This window comes from Amblyomma americanum, chromosome 1 (genome assembly GCF_052857255.1).
Source record: "Amblyomma americanum isolate KBUSLIRL-KWMA chromosome 1, ASM5285725v1, whole genome shotgun sequence".
In the NCBI taxonomy this organism is placed as follows: Eukaryota; Metazoa; Arthropoda; class Arachnida; order Ixodida; family Ixodidae; genus Amblyomma; species Amblyomma americanum.
Window position 1 is genome coordinate 44,889,551 of NC_135497.1, and position 25,244 is coordinate 44,914,794.

The 25,244-nt window shown below is 48.1% G+C and overlaps 1 protein-coding gene across 6 annotated transcripts in view; it reads right to left on the reverse strand.

Moving 5' to 3' along the window:
- LOC144112715 (uncharacterized) overlaps positions 1 to 19,882 on the reverse strand; it is a 59,072-nt gene extending 39,190 nt beyond the window's left edge. For 2 of the 6 annotated variants that reach the window (XM_077645546.1, XM_077645545.1), the window contains exons 1-4: positions 19,440 to 19,876; positions 18,485 to 18,630; positions 7,102 to 7,722; positions 6,660 to 6,846 (exon numbers count right to left, since the gene is read on the reverse strand). In XM_077645546.1, coding sequence (XP_077501672.1) covers positions 6,660 to 6,846; positions 7,102 to 7,320 — 406 coding nt within the window. In that variant the 5' untranslated portion in view covers positions 7,321 to 7,722; positions 18,485 to 18,630; positions 19,440 to 19,876. Of the gene's footprint in view, positions 1 to 518; positions 599 to 6,659; positions 6,847 to 7,101; positions 7,723 to 18,484; positions 18,631 to 19,439 lie in introns of all 6 variants that reach the window. The other 4 variants (XM_077645543.1, XM_077645542.1, XM_077645544.1 and 1 more) reach the window with 4 other exon arrangements.
- Positions 19,883 to 25,244: the final 5,362 nt, after the last annotated feature.

Genomic DNA, 25,244 nt, shown 5'->3' on the forward strand with positions numbered 1-25,244 from the left:
GCTAGGCTTGTTGGTGCATGTTACTAAAAGAAGCGCCTACAGAGACAAGACGTAAGAAGTGACACGGGCAAGCGCTTACTGACAACTGATTTTTTATTCAGGGAAACACGCAATATATAGGCGAATAGTACCGGTGACAATAAGAGGTGGTAAACGTCACATGGTGTATAGGGACATAAAAGCAATAAAAGACTTGCATGGTGAATATGTAAAAACGATAAAAAGAGCAATGACACGTGGTGTACAGGCCACATGAAAAGGAAAGTATAAAAGGTTTTTAAAAAAAACATGAATTTCAGTTTTTTAGGCATGCGCAGATGCCAGCTTTTTACACATGTTCCAAATTCAACCGCGGCCTTCTAGGAAAGCCAGTTCACTTTCATAGAGCAATTTTGACGGGTCACTTACGCATTCCAAGCCCTTTCGTTTGATGAAAAACGCCTCTTTTAACTCACGAGCTAAGCTGTCTCGACTTATGTCTAAAACAACAGTATCTTCTAAGCGAGGCACGCACTTACATTTTTTGACTAGTCCGTCCGTCCGTCCGTCCGTCCGTCCATCCATCCATCCATTGCATTCATACTAAGGGTGGACGGCCCTGTACATTGTAGTTATAAGCGAAGGGCACGAGTCTTCGAAAGGAACTAGGTGAATATCGCCCACGTGCTAACTATTAAATTGCACGAGGATCTTGCAAATGTTAAAGATGCTCTGCCTTGTTTGAAGTTCCTGGAATCGTTTACAAGATATCCTGCGACGATTGTAACTCAGTCTACATCGGGAGGCAGGAAATCTACTAAGGCGGCTAAGAGCGCTGCAATGATTTCGGCAGGAAACAAACAACCTCAAGTGCTCTGGCAGAGCATGCACGAATAGGGCGTAAAATTGCTTGCGATGATGTGGAAATCATTGCCACTGAAAGAAATTCGCAAGCGTGGCTGGACCTTGAATCCTTAATACTACAGACCATGCTGAATACACTCAACAGAACAAAGGGAAACCTTCACCACACCTATGCAAAGTTTTGCACCGATTAGTTAAGGCTACATAAGCTTCTTCTTTCATGATCAGTCCTTCATTGAGAACAAGAAACCTGTAAGGGTTCCAATATGTAAATCAACGTGTTCGGCATGGTCAGTGACCCAAGTTTCATTCTACCTTTAATGCAAAGTGGGAACTCCATGACCGACAAAGGGTTCCCTATGCACCTAAGCTAACAGCAGTTGTGCCCTGCTCCCAAAATATATTCCACAACTGACGTCAAAAAGCAGGCTTGCGAGCAGGTTCAGAATCCATTTTGTACTTCTCTTAAGCTGTCCTGCCTGAATCCACGCACTTTTTGTGTGCAGAAAAAAATTCCAGACAATTGGTGTACAGCAACGGTGTTCTGAGGGGATACTTCTGTCAGTAAGTCATGGTAGATGGCATTTCAATGGAGTATACACCCCTCCTTTAAAGCACATTCACTTGCCTGTGAGACATTTTTAAGAGATTAGAATACTGGGTATAATACAGTAAAGCCTCATTATTTCAGATCTTGCGGGAGTAAAAAAATTGTCCGAATTATCCGAATGTTGAATTATCGAATGGACAACAAAAATGGCACATTTACAATTCTTTTATTGCATACCTTCACTTTGAGAAGAAGTCGGTGATAATCATTTGATTTTTCGCGGATAGCTGGGCGGAAAGGACTAGCTTCCGTACGTGCGACAATCCGTCCAGTGCGAGCGTGTTGCATGGAGCACCATAGCAGAACTACTCTAAAACAGCAAGAGTATCTGCGGCTTCTTTTGCAGTACGGTGCACCGGGAGTACATCGCACGGGTCATCTTCATCAGAAGCCTCACCTGCCACACCGAGAGCATCGCTGATTATCTCGTCATCGCTCAACTGGCCGGCGACGACAACGCCGTTGTCGATAGCAACGTGGTCGGCGAGCGGAAATTCGGTGGGGAGCAGGCCAACGAATGCCCAATCGTGGTCCTCTTCTGGCGTTGCAGACTCCAGGCTCTGGGATGTCTCGGGCCACACAAATCCACTGTGCCTAAAACAGCTCGACACCATTTCTGGCGGCATGTTCGCCCACACGTGGGCCAAAATATGCATCGCACTCAGAAGCGTGATGTTGTACTGCTGCTTCCGCTCCATGCAGGGAAGTATTCGTTCCAGCACTTGCTTGCGGTACCTTTTCTTAACGTACTGGAGCACTCCCTGGTCCATCGGTTGAAGAGCAGCGGTAGTGTTGGGAGGTCGGAACACTAGCCGGATCGCCTTTAAATTCGCAACGTTGCAGTGTGCGGTGCAATTGTCCACTATCAAAAGCACCTTGCATTACTTGGCACTGAAGCGTCGATCCAGCTCCTGCAACCAGGAACGAAATATCTCCAACGTCATCCATGCTTTCCAGTTTGCACGGTACTCGACGGGAAGTCGCTTGATGTTGTTAAAACATCTTGGCTACAGAGCCTTCCCGATGACGAGAATTGGAAGCCGCTCCGTGCCCGTCATGTTTGCTGACAACAGCACTGTCACCCGCTCCTTACTCCTTTTACCACCAGTGCACGGGTCCCCCTTGAATGCTATCGTTTTATCTGGCAGTGCTTTGAAGAGTGCCGATTCGTCTGCATTAAAGACGTCGTTGGGGTCGTAGGCTGCCACGTGTTCTTTAAGGTGGACGTTTTGCCAATCTTTTACGACTTCTTCCACCTCACCCCTCTCCCCGCACACGGTCTTAAAAACAAGTCCATGCCGGTCTTTAAAACGGGAAAACTAACCCTGACGCCTTGAATGAATCAATATTCATTCGGAGGGCATAGGTCTCTCCTTGCGTGATGGGGTCCCTCTGCGTCCAGCCGGCCAGGAAGGCGAGCTTCCGTGCAAGCTACACGCAGGCGTTGAATATTCAAGTATGCAACACATTTCCTCAACCCGTGGCGCAGAGTCGCAGCCACGGCAGGTCCGGACGAAATAGGCAATGGCAGGGCACGCTAGGAAATAGTTTATTATCCGAACACGAGGTAAAGCACACTGCGGAAGAATGTTCTATCCGTAAAATAGATGTTCAGTAGCTCACCAAGTCGTTGACGTCAACCGGCGTTGGTGTTCGGGGTCCGTGGGGCACTTAGGTAAGGTGCGGCAGCGAGAGTCCCTTCCCGCCGCGCGTTCCCAGCTTTTATCCCTTCGGGCACTGCCTCCCAGGCAGCAAATCGTTGCAGTCAAGCTTAGGCGTGCTACCCTCTCCGTAGAAGGCAGCGCGCTGCCGTGACGTCACGTCAGTGCTGGGGTGGAAATGAGCAGAGCCGCGGGGGTGCCTTCTCTCCACATTCCTGGTGGCCAGCGTGCCCGTGTAAGTCTTGGTCGCCGCTGGCGCGGGGGACGAGGAGGGGATACCTGTGTATCCCACAGCGTGCAGATGAGTGGTCCACTCAACGGCACCTTCGAATCACGGACAGCGGCAATCCACCGCAACAATGCTTCCTCCAGGGCTGGATGGGCAGCAGTTCGTAGGCGCTTCCGACCGGCATGAAATTTCTCGCCCTCAAAGGCTTCCACTATTTGAGCGTCATTCTCGACGTATGTCGATAGCGTGCTTCTTTTCACATCGAACTGGCGCATAACTTCTCTGGAAGCGCCGTCTTTCAGTGCCTTGAGGATCTTCACTTTGGTTGATAAGTCCTTGGCCGCATACTTCGCGTGCTTTGCCGGTACTGCCATCGTAATAAAGAGCACCACGACCGCACGCACCGACACAACACACCACACCACGTAAAGAAACCACAAAATGGCCGCTCTGGTCGTTCTCGTTTGTTGTTAACTGAGAAGTGACTGCAGTAGCTATGCATTTCCGGAATGGAGAGCGGTGTCAGCCGTTTCCAGTGATGGCGATGATCCTTGGACGATGATGATGAACTGAACGTATAGCAGTGCCACTTTTCGTACGCTGGCTTGGCTTGGATTGGAATGGATACCAGCACCATTCTTGCCCTGCCTCCAGTCCCAATTACCCGTGTGTGCGCAATTCTGCGCCGAATTAACGAAGGTTTGCTGCCATAGGGCTATGTACATTTTTGAAGGGAGGGAGTGAGGATGCTGAATTATCCGAATTAACGGGGGCCGAATTAGCGAGGTTTTACTGTAGCGTAATAATATGAGCAGGAAATAAATTACCAGTAAAGCTTTGTAGGGGGCTAGTTGGTCGTGTATACTGAGAATGGGGAGCGCTAAATTCTAGACAAGGGAACAACACCACATAGGAAGATTACGAGACACGAGTTCTCAGTCTCATTATGAAATAAATTGGTTTGTTGCAGCTTATTTATCATATTTTCATTCCTTGTTTGTGTGTCTTAGCTGCTCAGACTGATATGCTTTCTTCAGATCTAAGCCAACTTTCTCAATAATTAGTCATATTATAAGAAATGCATTAAGCAGAAGTAACTGAAGGCACGTTTTACTTTGCCATAAGTGTCACAAAGATACTCAAAATTGGCAAATTCATATTGGCTGGCATCAAGGAAAAACTTTTATTCATTTTAAAAAATCTTACTACTGTGTCAATATTTATGCGTGGTACTTGCTATTGGAATGAGGTCCTCGACATGCGCATGCCCAGCCACAAGTTCATGGTACTTTGTACACTAATTTTGTGCTTCTGTTAAGGTTTGTTGAAGCGCTGTTAAAAGCGCTGGGATCACGTCTTGGGACCAGCTTAACGAGAACCACTGGAACTTACAGAAGCACAATGTGTCCTTCAATTGGAGCTGTTTGATTTTGCAGTTTAATGATTATTTTAATGTTGGATAGTTTTAATGCAGCTCTTGCTGTCTTGTTAATATGAGTGGTACACACCTTTGACGATGCCCTAAAATCTCAACTTGACAATTCAGAAGTATGATCATGTAATACGTAAAGTGTTTCAAACTGTACTTATAGATATACAAGTTTTCAGAAAAATTTTATCTTTGGCATTGGCAAAGCAGCAAAGACTAATATTAAACATGGATCAAAAAATATTATTTTACCACACATTCTAAAATTGTCCACAATTCCTACTGAAATTTGGAAGGGAGATTAGGATGCCAAAATGTTTCATACATTACAAATGTCCTTTGACACAAAATTTGATTTAATATTGATATTCCTTTAGCTTTACAATAAATTTTTGCGTTTTCTTTACCATTCAGTTTTGAACACTACAGTAAGTCTTGTTTTCTGTTTTACAACATTTACTTATTTTCGCTTGTGCACCGACGTTCAGCTCTTCATGAGCACTACAATGAGCCTTAAATTTTATCATGTGATGATCACATGTTCAAAGGCTGTGTTCTCTCATGTCATGCTAATATATATTCCAATTCATTTTTTCAACACAGAATAACGATTACAAGCACCTTTTTTTGCCTTTATCGCTGTGATCATCAATAGCACCACCTTAAAGAAAATTGTAACTGATTTGTTGTGCTAATAATTCGTTCTGTTCACCCATTTCTCTTAATAATTCCCTTGAGAGTAAACAAGGTGATGGAACGAAATATTATAATACATAATTTTTTAACGATGTTTCAGGCAAGTTGTTTTGATACTTTGAAAGTAACTGCAGCACAAACATCCACATTCCAATTAAGGAAGACACCCATGGACGGATGCTGCAGCAGTCACATGTGTGTGTGTGAGGGAAAGAGAAACAGCTTTATTACGACACAACACGAAGCACCATGAACATCCTGTGCCAGGGTCACCAAAGCCAACTGTTCAATATCAGCTTGTCCGAGGCTGTGGGTAATGCTGTAATTGAAAGGCAATGGGCCAGGAGGAAAGGGACTGTTCCAGGTTAGCATAGGGATTGGTGCTAATGGGGCATGCAGGAAAGGCTCTGAGGTGGTAGACGAAACAATGGCCAGGGGTGAGAAGTGTACCTTAAAAAGGATGCACTGAAGAATACGAAGTTGGGGGGCAGTGAGAGGTTTGTCTGGAACAGGAAGGCTACAAAAGAGATCCTCTCATGTTGCCACAAGACGATTATTTTTTATCGGCTTTATGTGAATCTGGGTGCTTGTGCTGCAGTTGCATCAAAAGTATTTTAGAAGCCTTTCTTAGACATAACATTATTTTAATGCATATAAGGCATTATTATTGTTACTGTAATTGTTAATTGAAAAAAAAACCCTGCAAAGATGTCACAGATTAGCCTCTTCCTCGAAGAGATAGACTCTCTCATTGCACCAATGGTTTTCTGCATGATCCTGCATAAAAAGCTGATAATTTCGGTCAATGTTTCAGGCTTGCAGCAGGAATGGGATTAAGTAAACACAACATCAGCACACTAAAAAAACCTTTACCTTATGGGGGTTATTCTAGTAATAACGCTCAAAGGGCTAGAAGCAGTAGTCGCTCTCTAGCACCAGCGTGCCAGCCCTAGCAGTCAGAGCTGGGACCCCCAACCCGCGGTGCGCTAAGTCGCAACCACGGCGGGTTCGGGCCAGAGGGGACAAACACGAGTATTCTACTTGGATGAGCATTTATTGCTCCCGAGCAATACAATTAGCAGCAAGCAAGAAAGCAACCGCCGCAACGAGGGAGTGTTCCGCTCGCGTACAGGGGTGAAATGCACAAAAAGGGTGGAATGCACACAAAATGGTGGGCAAGGTTCCGCTCACCTCGCGTGGCTCCTCGCTCACGGCCCGCGGCGGTCAGTTCACACACGGTGGCCGGGCAATAACAGCAGCAGTCTCCGTGGCAGATCTGCGTCTGTGCCTGTGCATGCCTCCCCCAGGAGAACCGCGCGACCAAGCCTTCTCCTGGGATGTGGAGAGGAGGTCTCTCCGTGCTAAGAGGGGAAGATCGCTGCGGGGCGTGAAAGGAAGCGGGGGTGGCGTGAGTGCCCTCCCTCACAAACCTCCCTAACGGCGCGCAGATAACATCGCGTGATAATTACGCGCGGCTGTTACTATGGGACTGGGGATTCGCCTGTATCCCCACATCCCCCTCCTTAGAACTGCCTTACGGCCGAGAAGGACCGCGTTCACCGAGGGGTGTACCGAGTAGGGCCGGCGACACGCCGTTTAACTTTAAAACCAATTAAGAAAAGTTTCAGCTCACAGCCACAGGTGCCGTTGTCGAAGGCTGTGGATGACAGGACAGGAAGGCAGTGCAGACGACCACCATGGACGCCCGTGGAGCCAAGCACTGAAGGGGGTCGATGACCGCAGGTCCCACTTCAGAGGGTTTACTCGGCCAGGGCAGCCTTCCCGAGAGGCGCGGGCGGCAGGCAGAGTCGGGGCAAATATGCACGTTGCACAGCGTGCAGCAGGCCTCCATTCAGCTCGTTGTACTGTTCGCTCTTGGCTCGCCTTCTTTTCCTCTCGGCGGGGCCGGCAAAGGCGCTTCGACCCATTTTCCTACGGCCGCTGAGGGCTTGCGAGGCAGGCCCAGCGGGGTACCAAGCTGCTTTCGTGGGCGAAGCCTCTGCCGCGGGGAACGGGGAACTCCAAGGCGGCTTCTTTGCTGCAGCATTCGCTGTGGAAGAAAGTGGCGCCAGCTTCCCCAAATTTTCGCTCGCTCTCCTGCGGCCGACCGGAAGCTGTTTGTTTTCGGCCTGGTTGCTCGGTGGTGACAGCGGGCTCTTGGCTCTGGAATGAGGCTGTCCGGAGAACGGCCTGGCTTTGGATGTTCGAAGCAGCAACGGTCGTCTCTGCGTCCGTCAGCTCTCTTCCGGGCTCGCTGCGAAGGCTGGCCTGTGGCTGCAAGGCTGTCTTTTCTTTCTAGTTATTTTTACATTTAACATTTTTTTGTTTAAGTTAATCTAACCCCGCTCGGTCTTTTCCGAAGAGAAAGCGTGTGCTCGCTCTGGAAGCTACAGTGCAAAGTATGAAAGGGCTGTTCCATCCATATTAAGCAGGAGAAATTACTCCCTGCACGTTGGCCAGAGTTAGTTCTGCCGTGGGCGCAAGTTGTAACGAGGCGCTGGGCTCTGTTGTCGAGCCTTGCCTCTCAGTGCGGCTGCCTGCTGGCAGGGGAGGGTGTTCTCTACCGGCCACTCATTCCCTCTGTCACAGTTGGGTTTGAGATCACAGACATGCACCGGTCCGCCGATCGGTCTTAGCGTCAAGAACGCCAACCTGTAGACGAGAGAGGAAAGTTTCTTCCGAACTACATATGGACCCGTCCATTTTGACGACAGAAAAGCAGAGAATTTCTTACTGGCGTCGCTCAGGACGTGATTGCACCTCAACACCAGGTCACCCGGTTTGTAGTAAATTTCCCGGAGAGCGATCATACTGCGCCTTCTGCTGGGCCCGAGCAGTGCTCAGATTCCGGCGGGCTTTGTGTAAAGCCTCCGTCATCCTCGCGCGCACCCCGGTCGCGTAGTCGGCGTGTGCCAACGAAGCAATCGGGGTGTTGCTGCAAACCTGGAGAGTAAGTTCTACCGGGTTCGCCAGCTCCCTGGCAAGGTTGAGAGCGGCAGGTGTGTACCCAGTTGAGTGGTTCACGGTTGACCTGAGAGCAAACACAATCTCGGGGAGACAGGTGTCCCAGTCGCTGTGCGTCTCCACAAATGCAACGAGCATGTTCTTGATGTTGCGGTTCACGCGTTCCAAGGGGTTCGCCTGGGCATGGTACGTGGTTGTTCTTCTGTGCTTAATGCCAAGGGCCGCACAGGAGTCCACGAAGAGTTTGGCAGTGAAGTACGATGCATTGTCCGTTATCAACTCCCCAGGGTAGCCGAATCGTGTGAACACCTCGGTCAGCTTCCCCATGATTACGCGTGCCGTCAGCTTTCGAAGTGGGAACAGTTCCATTCATTTGCTGAAATGGTCTCTCACAATGAGCAGGAAGTGGTTTCCACTCGGAGTCCTGGGGTAAGGTCCCATGACGTCACAAGCCGCAATTTGCCAAGGACCCTGGCTATTGATCGGCTGCATAAGCCCGGGTGTGCGTCCACCACGCAGCTTGACCCTTTGGCACACGTCACACGAGCGGGCGTAGCGAATCGCATCCCGCTTCATGCCAGGCCAGGTAGCGAGGCGGCACAACTTGAGGTAAGTCTTAGGGCCACTCGCATGCCCAGCGATGCACGTCTCATGAAAGTAGCGTAAAAGTGCTCCTCTCATCGTGCGTGGCATCACCACCTTGAAGGACTCGTGTGTATCCTTCTCGGAGGGGATATATCTCAGCAGGATGCCATCGGAGTCGAGCAGATAGGAATCCATCGCGCTCACGGCATTACTAGCTGTGTTCGAGCGCCCCGCACGGACAACAATACCAGTTGCCTCCATGTGCGCCGTGGCCGCGCCGCCTGGCTCCCTGAGCCCGTCGAACACTTTTCGACAAAATGGATCCTCCCGCTGTGCCTCCAATAGCTCCTTTCTGCTGAAAACGCACACCACTGAACTGATGAATTCCAAGTGGTTCACGCTTTCGCCCTGGGAAGGCGGGTAGTCCCTTCCCTCAGGGCGTTGGGTGAGCTTCGCGGCAGTCGCGCTGCTCCGGCTGTTGGGCGCGGCGGAGTGGCCAGTGTTGTTACTTCCCACGCCATCAATGGGCGCGCGCGAAAGTGCGTCCGCCGCCACCACGTTGTTTCTACCTCTCCTGTAGCGCACGGTAAAGTTGTAACCCTGGAGGAGTAGCATCCATCGCGCTAGGAGTCCGCTCGGCTCGCCTAGGCGCCTCAGCCACGTGAGTGCTATGTGATCAGTCTCAATCACGAAGGCAACTCCGTCGACGTAATAGTCGAACTTCCGCAGAGCGAAGATAATCGCGAGACATTCCTTTTCTGTCACGGAATAGCTTCTCTCTGCGGTAGTTAATGATCGGCTAGCGAACGCCACCGGTCTCAGGCTACCTTCGTGATCTTGAAGCAGGATTGCTCCTAAGCCCAGGTCACAAGCATCCGTGTGGATCACAAATTTCCTGTTCAGGTCAGGCAGCCTCCGCTCTGTGGTTTCCACGAGCACGCAAGTGAGATGGCGTAGTGCCGCCTTTTGCTCGGGTCCCCAATGCCACTTCACACCTTTCCTCAACAATTCCGTTAAGGGGGCTTGCAGAGCTGCGCAATCTGGGATAAGCTGGCGATAAAAGTTCACCAGCCCTAGAAAGCGTCGCAGTCCGCCCATTTCTGCCGGCGACGGGAACCGCAATATAGCCCACAGCTTGTCCTCGCACAGCAAAAGGCATCCTTTGTCTAGCGTGAACCCCAACAGTGTTATTCGGGTCGCCGCTATCTGGGTCTTGTTCGGGCTCAGAGTGATTCCCGCCAACCTCAGCCTTCCCAGTACATCCCTGAGATGGTGTAAGTGCTCATCAAAGGTTGCCGAATACACGACAATGCCATCCAGGTAAGCAAGAGCGTGGTGCCACCTTGCATCGCCTAGGACACGGTCCATCAGATGCTGGTACGCCGCGGGCGCTCCGACCAGGCTGAAAGGCATTCGGGTAAACTGGAAAAGTCCCCTGTGACAAGTGAAAGCTGTTTTCTCTCGGTCACTGGGAGTCATCTCCACCTGAAAGTATCCTCTGCTGGCATCGAGCATAGTGAAGTACTTCGCTCCACAAACATTAGACACGATCGAGGGAATGCCCGGAAGTGGGTATGCGTCCTTCCGTGTCACCTCGTTCAGGCGTCGATAGTCCACACAAAAGCAGGTAGTTCCATCCTTTTTGGGCACTAGCAACACTGGAAACCCCCAGGGGCTGTTTGAACGTTCCACAACGTCTGTGTCGAGAAGTTCGTCCACAGCGTCATCGAGCGCTTTCCTCTTAGCCAAGCTGACTGGCCGAGGATTGCAATTCCACGGAACAGCATCGCCTCTCTCAATTTTGTGTCTAACCAGTGTAGTGCAGCCAGGCTGCTCCATGAATACAGCATCGTATTCGTTCAGGAGCAGAGACAAGCACGCTTTTCCCTCCCCCGACAAACCGCCTGAGTTGTTCAGAGCGGGCGGGAAGACCTGCATGCCGCCGCGGCGCAGAGTGCCACTGCAGGGGGGACAGGGGGGGGTCCCTCGCGCTTTTCCTCTCGGCGCGGTCGACCGGCTGGTATGGCAGCTCGGCCGAAGGCGTTTCGAGGGGCTTTTTCGGGCGATCGTTGCATACGTCTACGCGCGTAGCATCGGAAAGCGAATGTGCTTGTGACGCTTTTGGGAGTTTAACGAACGGTTTCAGGGTGCCACATGCTCACTCCCTATATCCTCCGTTGCAGACGTCAATAACAATGCCCGTCTTGGCGAGGAAGTCTCCGCCAAGAATAACAAAACCGATAGGCTGGGGAGGTGAGCGAAGCGCTGGCGCCTCACTCGTTTCTCCCACCGCACCACAAGCCGTGTGGCACTACTCGCGTGCGCTGTGCCGCTGGCTAATCGGAAAGTGAGGTTGCTCGCTCGCAGTCGGAGTCCGTTCCGACAGAGATGCTCACATACCTCGTTGCCAAACAGGGATGCGCTCGCTCCTGTGTCTAGCAAAGCCATGAACTTACGTTAAGCAACCGTAAGCTCAATAAGCGGAACTGCCGTGTCGCTGGGTGGTTCCAAACGACAAGCCAGCGGGGCTAAGAGTTCGTGTGACTCACTGAGCACCGCTGTTGATGCCGCCAGCTGTGCAGTGTTGCTCATCGGCGGCTCCGTTAGATTCCCGAAAGCACGTGCTCTCGGTTCACGGGGCTTCTGCATTCCCAGGCGTAGTGCCCTCGTTGGTTGCACCGGTAGCAGAGGGTGTTCGGCCGTTGCCGGGCGGGGCAGTTGTCGCCTCGCGCCGGTTGACCGTTCCTCCCTGCCGGGCGTACCGTCGGAGTTTCCCTTTGCTCTAGCCTCCCCGGATCGGTATGTCGGTCCCGATTTTGCGTACCTTGGCCAGGTGCAGTGTGTGCTGCCCGCATAGCATACGTGTACGGGTCGAGAGCTCGGTCAGACAATTCCCAACCATTTCTCAGTTGCCCGTCACTGAATGCAACCGTTTCGGCACCCAGCGAACGAATGCGAAAAGTGTCTCCGTTCCAGCGATACGATAAAGTTCGTCCATTGCCCTCATGTACTCAAGCAAGGATTTGTCCGGATGCTGAGTACACAGCTCCAACTCGCGCCACAGACGACGGTTGTAATCTGCGGGCAAGAACTCCTCGCGAAACCTCGCTCGGAACTCCTCCATTGTGCGTGACCGGTGGCCAGTGAGGCGGAACAAGCAGGCAGCCTGATCTGTCAGTGAGACTGGCATGACACGTGCCTAAACCTCGCCATCGGTAAGCCCCGTCGCCTGCTGGCAGTTCAGCATGCGATCCAGGTACTCGTTGGCGCTTACAAGATCATGATAGCCACCATAGCTGGGAAGGTCCACCCGTAGCCTCGGTCTCGACATTGGAGCGAGTGTTTGCAGGTTGTTCTGCACAATACCCGTGAGGCTCTCTATGAGGCGCAAAGCATTGCGCAACACAGCCTCTTGGGAGTTGGCCTGGCCAGGAAGTTCTGGCTGAGGGGCCGCGTGGGACGAGCAAGGCTGCGCAGGTTGCACCGTGCTCTCCGTACCTGGCGGCATAGCGCTTGGCGAGAAGTGCCTAGCGTCGCCGCTCGTCTGACCCAGTGTGTCGCGTGAATCACCGCTCGGCTCAAACGACATTAGATCGCAGGGGCTAGCGTCAGCCTCTGCCAATACGCCAGCAGTAGTTGTTACTGCCGTGTCAACCTGTTGCTGCTGAGATGCCATATCGGACAACCACAGCAGGGACTGGAAGTCAATCCCGCTGGCCACCATGGCTGGCCTGTGTGTCGCCAGCCGGTCACACAGACACCTGGTTTGCCACACCTCTGGCCACACATTGGGCACCAAGAATATGGGGGTTATTCTTGCAATAACGCTCAAAGGGCTAGAAGCAGTAGTTGCTCTCTAGCACCAGCATGCCAGCTCTAGCAGCCAGAGCTGTGACCCCCAACCCGTGGAGTGGTAAGTTGCAACCATGGCGATTTCGGCCCAGAGGGGACAAACACGAGTATTCTACTCGGATGAGCGTTTATTGCTCCCGAGCAATACAATTAGCAGCAAGCAACAAGGCAACCACCGCATTGAGGGAGCGTTCCGCTCTCGTACAGGGGTGAAATGCACAAAAAGGGTGGAACGCACACAAAATGGTGGGGGAGGAAGGTTCCGCTCACCCCGCGTGGCTCCTCGCTCACGGCGGTCAGTTCACACACGGTGGCCGGGCGATAACGGCAGCGGTCTCCGTGGCAGATCTGCGTCCGTGCGTGTCCACGCCTCCCGCCAGAAGACCAGCGGGCCCCAGGAGAACCGCGCGACCACGCCTTCTCCCGAGATGTGGAGAGGAGGTCTCTCCATGCTAAGAGGGGAAAGAGGGAAAGTCTCCGCGGCAGCGTCGCTGCGAGGGTGCGAAAGGATGCGGGGGCGGCGTGAGTGCCCTCCCTCGCAAACCTCCCGAACGGCGCGTGCATAACATCGCGTGATAATTACACGCGGCCGTTACTATGGGACAGGGGATTCGCGTGTATCCCTACAACCTGGTTTAATATATCTTCTGAGGCTCTCGAAAGGGAATCTGGCCAGGTTAGTGCAATTTCTGGTGAAATAGGCCCACTTCACTGTTACCATGGGTTCATTATGCTTTTGCAAACATTGATATTTTTGATTGATGAGGTTCAGGAAAATACTGTATTATAACCTGCAAAGCTTCTATATGAGTCACTATTCAAGGGAAGGCAAAAGAATGCATTGAGAACTAATAAATTTACCTGTTATTGATTCCATCACAAATACTGGAAAAATTCTTATCTGAATGCATCACAAAATTTTTTAACATTCTCTGTTCTTTCGAATCGTCAATATCGCTATATTACAGGAAAGGGCATTGCTTTAATTCTTGACAAATTTACAGATGCGCTGTATTCGTCATTTGAGACATTGTTTAACTGCGCTTTCTTTCTCAATGTTCAGAAAATCATTGATGCGGTGAGCTATGAGAATTTACCAAGCAAACTGTACTCACTTGGCTTTTAAGGTCCCCTTTTCACTATCCTGAAGAATTTTTTGCATGATCATTTATTATTAGATTAAATAACCAAACCGAACCTGGTGATAAACTGCCAATATATATAGGCAGGTAAACCACTGGAGTCTATTTCACCGTCTGTATTCTTTAAAAAATTTAGTAACTAATGGTTTCAGCTCAATAACTTAAGGTGCTTGGTCCTCCAGTGCATGGACAGTACAGTTTTGCTCACAGATCAAGCACACTTTGAGACAGCAATTCATTAGTTGCAGGAGAACGTAAATTGTGTGATTAAATGGTTTTCTGACAATGGAATTTCAGTTAACACACTAGAAAATTATCTGTTTCAGGAAGGCTTATATATAGAGTGGTATTTTTACTTACCCATCGTTCTCTCTACTACAGCTGTATACCAATAGAACATGCGAACTGAATCAAATATCCTGGCATATTCTTTGATACTATAGTAGTAGTTTATTATGGTGTGACCACTTCATTTATGTTTGCATCACATTACGGAAGATTCCATGGTTGCTCTTTAATGTGAAGTTTTTCGCTAGTATCTATGAAGGAAAATGCAAAAATTCAGACATAGCACTCTTAGATAAGGTATTACAATATTTGTTTCATGTCCTTCACGACGATATTGCCGTGTGGACAATATAGCTTGAAGAATGTTTGAAATGTGTTTTTAATAGCTAGCCTATGTCATCAATTGCTCGCATCTTCCTGTTTCTAGGTCTTACATCTTTCCATTGTCTTCTTTTACAAACAGTTACTCATCAGTGCTTTTAGAAATCAAACTTTTAAAAAAAATCTACTTCTCATCGAAAGTTTCAGAACTGCAAAGTATAGGTAGGCACATGAAGACAACGCGCTGGCTTATATGTGCCTGACAACTTTGATGGGTCACCCAATGAGCTCTTTACTGTGACATCTGTGCACAGCCTGAAGGTGCAACTGAAATTGCTGTATTAATCTTCAACTTTTACTGCATTACCACTCGCAGTCTAATGACAGTGAAAAAGCCGCTGTTGTCTGTGTGCAGGTGTATGTGGAAGGTAAATGAAAGTGCCTTTCCCAGACTGCATCTTCGGAAAGAGCATAGATAAGGTGAGACTGAAAATGTTTAACCATGGCACATTACAAACCATGTCATGTAAAAGCAATTCTACTTGATAGCACACTTCTTGGGAAATCACATTCCCACTGTGAGTGCACTATGATCAGTTTGACTGCAACATTTCTAAAAGAAAAAAAAAACTGTGCTTGTGTTGTGCCTGGGATAATTGTTTCTAGTACCTTTTGCTTCTTTTCATTCTTCTTTTGCTTCCTGTTGCAGTAATTATATAGTCTGCCTTATCTGATGTATCTACAATCTACAATTGTCAGACTGGGAGATGAATAGGAAAGAGGTCTGGGTACATTGTCAGGCATATCATGCCTTTTCATCAATGTATAGACAGGACGAGTGATGTACATTTTATTTTGTTCTGCTCAATAAATGACCTGATTTGAAGCTTTGTACACAAGCATTGTTACAAACATATTGATTTATGATTGACACATACTGTAATCTGGGGATTTAAATTCTTCTACAGGGCCTACTGGCACTTTTTGTGCTGTCTGCATCATTTTTGCACTGAGCTCAGGTTCATCTGATGTATATTCTTCCATGCTTCATCTTTAACGGGGTACAATGTATGCTTTACATAGTTTTCTTGCCTCAGCGGCTTTGATAAGAACAAATGTCAAGAGCTTTCAACCTGACATCTTAATAATAAGCAAATTATTTCTACTTCTATTTAATGAAAAAACTTCATCTTTGTGATGCCCACGTAATCAAATGGCCTATGTCCCGCATTACAGTTTAATCCCTACTGTAACTTTCTGCTTGATAAAAATTCCATACTTTTCACTGAAAATGAAATGGGTCCTGTATTTCTACAGCACTTACTTTAAGGAGCTTTAAACCTATTTTTTTCTGCGGTTGACAAGATATGATATCAGCTCGTTAACGTGAAATATAATTTGCCTTCACCGGGTAATTGCCATCTGGATTTACATACACGCAAGAGAAACATCCTAAATTGAGAATTTGGCGTAGTTGCAGCTCATATGAACCAAGATCACCCAGTCTCAACCAGAAACCTGTTGGCCACAGTTTTAAACAAAGAATCATAGTTGTTTGCTAATATGTGACGGCACACCTTCTCTTCCAAAGCATTGTCCCAGCTGGAACTAAGTGAATCTAAAATCAAAACAGGTGCACCTGAAACTCAACGGCAAATAGTTCCAGTTAGCGACTTAATAGAAGATGAAAGCTTCTGTCTTGGCCCAACAGTAGGTCAACTTCATAAGCATGGCAGATTTCAAATGGTCTCCAGCTATGGAAACCACAGGGTTCTATGTGGTCTCAGCTGGGATATGTCAGATTAAACTGTCTACATTTTCAGTTGGTACCAGTCAAAAGCCTGCAGGGATGCATTGCTGCAGTGTTAAGGCTTCTGCTGTAATCTTTCTGTGCGAGATGTGTCCTAGTTTTGATTAGTTCTTCTTTTATAAGGAGTAGCTCTTAAAGAGACCTTTTTGACACCGGCTGAACCTCGAGAAAGAGTAACAGGGAATACACTTTAGTGCCCGTGGCAGGAACTGCTAGAGGAGATGGGTGGGTATGCACTTGTAAGCGTGGCTGCAAGCCATTCTGGCCTATGCGGTTTCACCCATTTGGGCACCGTAAACTCATTGGGCTGCAGCCACAACGGGAATCATATTTTGAAAAATCTAAAAACTCATGCGGATATTATGGTCAGCTATAATTAACTTTTCAATAAATAAGGCCCGTTACTGTAAATGGCAAAAAATTAAATCATATATTAGATTACCAGCCTGCTGGTTAAATAACACATGTTAGTTTATTTTGATGCACTCCTCGGGCCATAACATGCTGTTGTGCTCAATTCTACTCCCACATTAGAAGACTGATATACACAGGAACTGACATTAACATGTTATGCCTAATTTGGCTACTATAAAGATATTTAGCCATTCCAGTCATTTGAAAATAACTTGCACGCCACCAAAAGTGAAGATTATTTCATGTTTCTTGACTGGTATATACCAAACTTCAGGCAGGTTTTGCTCTCAAAAGCGGTACCCGAAACACACTGCAACATAACTTGCGCCCCTTTGTGTCTCTGAGTAGCTAGGAGAAAAAAACTGAACTTTACTTGCTGTTCAGTTTATTTACCTGTCTGCAGATAATGTATCACCATTTGGAGCTATAGCAGGTGTGCGGGGGTAAAATGGATGAACACATAGTACGCAGGTGAGCAAAGTTTTCGGAGTGCCAGAGTGGCCCTTTCTAAAACATATAAATAAAAATATTAAGGCACACACTGTGTCAGATAAAATGCTTGTAAGTAAAGCCACACAGATCTACGAGCGCAAAAAGCCTCAGCAACATGCCCCTACGGAGGCAGCTGGACTGACATTTCTTTACTTGTCCCGCAGCACATCACTCCAGTGCTGGGGCATGCTCAATACAAGAGAAACAAGTAAACAAAAAATGTGTTCCAAAGAAGATAAGAATGAGTACCCAGGTAATTAGCCAATTACATGCTACCAATTGTAGCAATGCCTCTTGAAAGTGAATGAAATCATTTGCACAGCTTATAACAAAACTTGATGGCTCAGGAGGGGGGCAACGACAAATGCGTCGGTTCAAGTAACACAAGGGGCTTGGTTAAGGTCATGGAAATAATTGTTGAAATAAGCTCAGCTAGTGTAGTGCAACCAGTAATTGAATGTCGGTATGAATAAAAACAAGAATGATCAAATATTCAAAAGATTCCAAATGCATTTGAACTGTACAGTGCAGTCAGTTGTGGCAAAAGGAGTGTGAAAGAACAATAACCCTAGCAACACTCATGACATACAGAACAAATGCCTTTCTTCTGCACAGCTTCAATATAAGCTTCACAGGATTTCACGTAATGCAAGGATAATCTCGTACAGCACGAATTATTCATGCTAGCCGCACCTGTGCCTCTAAGGCACACTGTTCCACTTGAACGCTAATATTCAATAATGTTATCACACCACTGGTTCACTTCAAACTTGCCGTGCCTTGACACAGGTAGGTACTGGTGAAGTAAAGCTATGATGAAATTGAATCGCTGCTTTTAAGCTACTCTAGAAAGGTCATGAAGCACATATATATTTTTGTATTTGGTCTATACAGTGCTCAAAATTCCCAAGCAGGAGAAGCATGAGCATAAAAACTGTAAAAAAAAGCATTACACATTATAACACAATGTCTTCGATTAGAGCCATACTCTCATGATGCCCACAATGCCTTTTTGCTTTCTTCTTGATGCTCTTTCAAAAGATAAAAAAGAAACAAATGAAAGAGAGAGAGATGCCAGACCAGAAGACTTTTGTCAGGCTACAAGCAAAGACAAGAAAAAAACAACTGTCTGTCATACCCACACATACCTATTCTTTTACAGGTGACATGCTTGATATCCGGTATCAATGGCTGATAGGCTACCTCAGGTTGAGGTAGCGTTGGCTCAATGATGGACGAAAGGAGATGCAATAGCAGCGTGATGATACCGGTGGGGTAGCTGTACAGTCCTTCACTGCGGACGCATTTGAAGAAAGGTTGAATTAGAGAGATGCTTTCGTAAATGTGATCAAAGAAGCAACATCCCATTACAGCCTCTAGCGGTTCAGTCCAATGTGTTCAGGAGTGGAGGCTAATGAGTAATTACCTATGATCCATTAGCTTGCATAAAAATGGTTTAAAAAGGCAGTCATATTTTCTTTAGAACTATTAATCGCGAATCACGTTATACTGTTATCGCTTCAGGCTGAAAATGGGGAATGACATTCAGTATATTGAACGTAATTCAAATAAAACGACAACGTACCTTCCAGTGTGCCATTACCTCAGGTGCACTGTAATGGAATGGTTCTGCTATTTTTAAACGTAGTTTCGTTGACCAAAGGTATTAAGAAACGCAGCACTTCATACGACTGCGACATGGAACCGGGAATTTTACATATCGAGTAAACACTCAGGCCGCAGAATCAAAAGACGCACGCCGCTACAAGCACTTTTCCTTCCAATGGTCTACTTTTTACGCGTTGCTCCTGTACAGTCAGAATAACGAATCAAGCTGCGCCTGAGTTCTCAGCGTGCAACCAAATTCTATCATATAACTTATTCGCAACGATGCTGACGCAAAGAGCGCAAGGGGGCGAATCTAAAAGGCGCATCGCTGACACGCGAGCGTGTCAAAACAACACCTATCTGCAAGCGATCGTGTCGTGCTCGCATTTCGCACCTCACGGCGAACAAGACGTAAAGACCAAGCCTAAATGCATTCGCAGCCCTCATGCATCCCCACGACACACCACAAAAGTCATTTTACAGTTCTGTACTTACATTCGTCTGCAATCATGGTAAGCCGTTTCTCCAACCGGGCGTCGGGGGCCGGCCGCTCAGGCGTGGTGTTGGGTGCGGTACGTCAGAGCAGTTTTTGAGAACTCCATGCACGTAAGAACGTCTTCCGCAGCGCAGGGGCCATTTGTCAGCTTCCGAGTTCAGCCACACTGCCACAACATTAACGGGGCCGCACATTCAACAAAAAAGGCTGAAGAAACCAAATCTCGACACAAAGACTCTATTAAAGCGTACTAAAAGAGGTAGTGTAGCACACGGCCGATAGTAAGCATGGGGCGCTCAACCTCGCAACCGGCGAACGAAAAAGCGGCGCTGAAGTCGCAAAAACTAAAACGCTTTAAAAGAAAACTGGTAGCATTATATTTTGCCAAATGCGTGGTGCAATAAACGACGCTACATTTTGTTTGAATTACGAAAGCAGTTGATGGTTAGTGATCTAGTAAAAAAAATGTGACTAATCGCAACCAGCTGTTCCTGGCGGCGCTGCGAACGAAAGCTTTCGAAAGCGTGGCGCGAAGTAGCTGCAGGCGACGCAGCTGGGCCCAGGCAGAGAGCCGCGGTCGTTGCATGGCAGCACTATCTGATTCTAAGGCTTTAGCTATTTCACCGTAAGGCAGCGCCGCGGAATCGGGAGTGATGATGTTGGCCAGCTCCACTGGTTTCGGTTTTTAAATTTCGCATATTGCGTGGCTTGCTGTACCATCGCCTCTTCTAGCAAGATGCCTGCAGTGTGCGCCAAAAACCTGCTGGCCTTACCTTTTTCTCTTTTCTCATTTCCACTTTAGGTAGTAGCTAGCGATCCTTGTGGCGGCCGCTTGCAACATATGCCCTCATGCGCACATCACCGCGAGGTCTTGGCGCGCCCGTGCCGTAGCAGACGACGTCTCTGCGCCAGACGACGCCTTCCGCGCGTTTCCGACTGTTTAAGCAAACGAAAACAAAAGCGATACGTGCAAAAAACTAAAATTTCATTGCAAGTGGCCAGAACACAACGACTTCGCTCAAATACAATTGAATAGACGGGTCGCGCCGTGCTTGTCGAGCAGCTATAGCAGCGCCGCCGATGCCCGCTACTGGCTGCTACCGCCGCGGCGCCTCACCACCCTGACCAGCCTCCCGCAATGGCGCAGATGATGGAGGAAGGAAAACTAATTTTTTTTCCTTCCTCCATGGCGCAGATAGAAAAGTAGCTAGCGCCATCTCTTAACAACCGTCCGCAACTTAGGGCACGGCGGCTACAATGGGTGAGCGAGCGACGCCGCAGGCATCTTTCAAGAGGAGGCAATGGCTGTACTCTGCACAGCTTAAAAATGAAAATTCGTTTTGAGGAAAGCAAATGGCTCAGTGACAGTCTCACTTATCTCGCTGGTCACCCGATCCGCGCGGTATAAAGAAGAGAGTGAAAAAAGAAAGGAAGAAAGAAATGCCGTAGCGGAGGGCTCTGGAATAGCACACGGGCGCCTTTTGCGTTTCGCCTCCATTGAAACGCGACCACCACGGTCGTGCCTCATGCCATTTACTGTACGTGTGTGTACCCTGAGAACGCGAGCGTCCGTGCGCCGCCGCAGAGCGATTTGCGAAACAGTGCAAGCCCGCGCTGCCGCATCGCCTCTGCTTGGTGCGCGCGTGCATCATGCCATTGAGCGCCTTGCACGCTTTTTGCTCGAGCAAGGCCCGCTGGCAGTCTCGCTGCCGTGGCATTTTGTGCGCTACCTTAATTATTGCCGCTGCCTTTCGTGGTCTTCGGCTCTGCATCTCGTCCTCCCCACAATATGCAGTATTTCTTGCTATTCGAAGGAGTGCGTGTAATCATGAATCAAGGGAAAGGAAGGCATTATTTAATTAACGCTGCTTACCACGTTGGAAGTGCAGGCATGGAAACAAAGAAACCAAAACGTGCGTGCGCGCACGCACACACACATACACACACAAACACGCGCGCGCTCGCACACACACACGCACGCACGCACACACCAGTATAAGCATCTAGCTTCTCGTCGAGCAGTGCCTTGAAGGATCGCCATATACGTTTATTACTAAGTAATATCGCCAGAAGTTGCCGACTAGAAAAAACAAGTCAACTTTTAAAACAGCTATCAGTGACGGCGAAGAAGGGTCGAAAATGTTACGGTGAGGGAGAGGGAGAAAGTTTTAGGGATCGAGTAAAGGTGAGAGAGGACAGGATAATTTTTCAAAATAAGAGCCAGGGTGAGGGAGGGCCATGGATTCAAAAGTGACAGTGATGGAGGAAAAGTAAATATGAGGGCATTTCCCCACCTATGGTATCAACACAACACTGCTGAACATCCACGCGCAGTGAAACCTCAAGGCAATAATTTACAGATCACCTACACAAAAACATTTTTCCTGTGAATCCTTACATGGCTATAGAGTACGAAGAACAACTGGTTTGAAAGCAATAAGCTAATAATCTAATTGAGATACGAAATGTGGGTCGAATAAAGTGATATGGACTTTCATAATGCCGTATGATGCCTTGGCAGCATAAATCATTTTGAAGTTATCAAACCAAACCGAGGCCGACTAGACACAATGGGTGGTTTGTGTCAGGTTCCAGAAAATGTTTAACTGATAAACAGTCATTCATTCTGGAGGCGTTCCACTGCATGCCCAGCAAACAACGTACCTCCCCAGGTGCGCCCAGAAAGGATGGAATGTCTCAGTCCCAGTAAAACATTTATCGAACATTTCCAGGCCGTAGAGGCAGGACACAGAAGCACAAGCAAAAGGGAAGTGCGCCCACTAATGGCCTGGAAACGTTTTCTCGAGGGTGTTAAGCAGAAACAAGAATAAATCATAGCATTTTGGTCCCAGAAAGGTAACTGGGAGAACGTTTTTAGGACCAATGCTTTTCAACAAAAAATACAAATTGACACCTCGCTCCATTTTCTCTCTCTCTCTCGCGCCAAAAGCTACGGGCAGAGAAGGTTTCGCTCTTGCACTCGCCGTTTTGAGAGATCAAACAGTTTTGCTCGAGCAGCCGAAGGAAGCGCATTTCACCCCGCATCTCTCTCGTGGGCAGTCGGCTCCATTCTGCAGGCGGGCAGGCGACGGCGGTCTGCCTTTTCATCGCACCGCCTGGAGCGGCGGTCACCAACGTGCCACTCTTCCATAGTGTTTCCAACTTCAGCACGGTGCGGAGGTCTCTGCAGGCATCTCGAACTACCAGCAGTCCTCGTTGCGCCGCTGTCTAGCAGAGGCGCAGTAATTGCCTCCCGTCGCTCGCCCCGCTTCCTCGCTGGACGGAAGCCATCTTGCGCACACGTATTCGCGCAGCCCCTAGCCGCTCGCGCGCAAGCCCCAGCGCGCGGCAGCTCTTGCTCTCATCACTGGGCTGTCGTGAACTTCGTAGCTACGAATTCATGGCAGCTTTCCCGCGCACCTCTGCGTGCCCACATATTTCCTTTTGGAACTGGTGCAGCGGCGCGCGGCACATCGCAAGTCTTTTGCGCAGCTTCACGGCCCTACACCATAATGGCGCTCTTACAGGCGTCGTCCGCGGCAGCGGATTTCAAGGCAATGGGCGACTCCTAGCGCGCACTCTGGATCCCTCAGCGCTTCCGATGACTGTGGCGTGTTGTTGGTGCGCAGCGCGGCCGTCCACTGCGGTCATAGGCGGTAGAGATCTTCGGAAGCCCGCCAGACTCTTGCTGCGAGTGCCCATGGATTAACCTGCTCTACCTACATTGCCGTCCTGTCGCATGCAGCGGTATAGTTTGTGTTGTGCTCGCGTCGCTGACTTTAAACCAACCCCACAGGATTACTTGTGCCTTGATCCCCTTTATCTCGCCTCCCACGCCGTATTGTGCCGCACGCGCGGTCTGCTATACCATGGGTGCGGCGCGACAGGGCTCCTACCTCAAGACGTCCTCCCTTTCCATTCGGCTCCAAGCAGTCCTATCTCCACACCTAGTCACAAGAAAATAAAACGGGGGTGTAACGAAGATGTAAGGCGTATGCTTGAGCGTTCGCTGTGCCGTGAGAAGGCGCAGGACAGAAGGCTGCGTTGAATTCATGTATATAGTTGCAGCATTTTATTTCATCCCCGGGTTTTCGTTGGCAACGTCGTCAAGGTTTATGCTCGTTTTTTTTTATTTTCGCCTCGTAGAATTAATTTTTTTCCTGTTTTATAACACGCTCAAGCTTACTTCGAGGCTCGTGCGAGAGGAAAAACCATATGGAGGTTTCACCTTGCAGAACATCCGTGACCTGAAAGCGCGTATCTGTATCGCACGCCCATATCGTCTTTTCTTTTGGCACCCAGGTTGCTCTTTACATGCGTTTACTTTTGCGTGTGCATATATGTTTTTGTACCCTTTAGAATGTTTTGCTTAAGGTGCATCAACATTCAGCCTGTATTATGTTTTTATTGCTTTATTTTTTCAGATTTCTCAGAGCTAGAGAAAAATTTGACCACTATTATATGCTGGTGCCGTAGTGCTCCGTACATTGTGTGTTAAATGGTGCATACATATGCGTCTCCTGTTTGTATTCATTTAAATGCAAAAAGCACATCTAAGAAACTGAAATTACATCTGTATTGCGCTGATAGTTCCTGTTATATGGGCGGGATCGGGCGACTTTTTGAATTCATATTTCCTTTGTGTGTAAAATTTTTCCACATTTCATGTTCTTGTGGCGGGAGCAGCGCATCACGAAACAAACAATAGAGAGGCGGGAATCAATGCTGACTAACAACCATATTTTTAATCCACGTTCGATCGAATATATATATATATATATATATAAGTACAGTATTACGACAAACGCGACTGTTCGTTTTAAAGGTTTATTGTGCCAACAGTTTCGGGAATGGTATTCCCTTCGTCAGGGCAGGCTTACAAGCCTGTAAGCCTGCTTTGTAAGCCTGCCCTGACGAAGGGAATACCATTCCCGAAACTGTTGGCACAATAAACCTTTAAAACGAACAGTCGCGTTTGTCGTAATACTGTACTTACACTTGTAAACTGGCGCATTGGAACCCCTACAGAATATATATATATATATATATATATATATATATATATATATATATATATATATATATATATATATATATATATATATATATCTTGCTCGTGCAATAAGGAAAGAACAGAAGCATGACAAACGCATAAGATGTATACATGGTAAAAGATTAGGACAACGCACGCAGATAATCAATTTCGCTGTCACGAAACGCTATCGAAAGTATGCTGACGCATATACGTCACTCTTTTGTCGGATGTTGAAGGCTTCTTCAATCTCCCTGGTCCGTTGATCAAAATATGACGTGATGACCATTGTGTTGCTAAGCTGCAGGTCACATTCATGCTGTCTGCAATGTGTTGCTAATTCACTGCTAATGGCGCCCTTTAGGGATCTTTTGTGCTCTCGAAGCCGTTCATTCAAACAGCGCCCTGTTTGACTAATGTAGGTGCGTCCAAATGACAGATGTATTTTACAAACCCTCTTTTCACACATTTCACACGTTTTTTTCAGATGATTTTTCTTTCATTGATATTTCTTTGCTCGCTGTTGACTTTGGCGCAAAGGCTTCTTAATTCGTTGGGTGCTGACATGAGCACTTTTACACCAGCTCTTGCGCCTACCTTTTTGAGACTGAGGGAAATGTCATTACTCTAAGGAATGACCACGTACGGCTTCCTTTCTTGTGATGTGGTTGTGACATATTTTCTGCCTGTAAGTGCTGGCAGAATCCCTTCTGTGTGCCTGAAATTTGGCACATATGCGCGCTTATGTTCCTGAAGTCTGCATGAAAAAGAA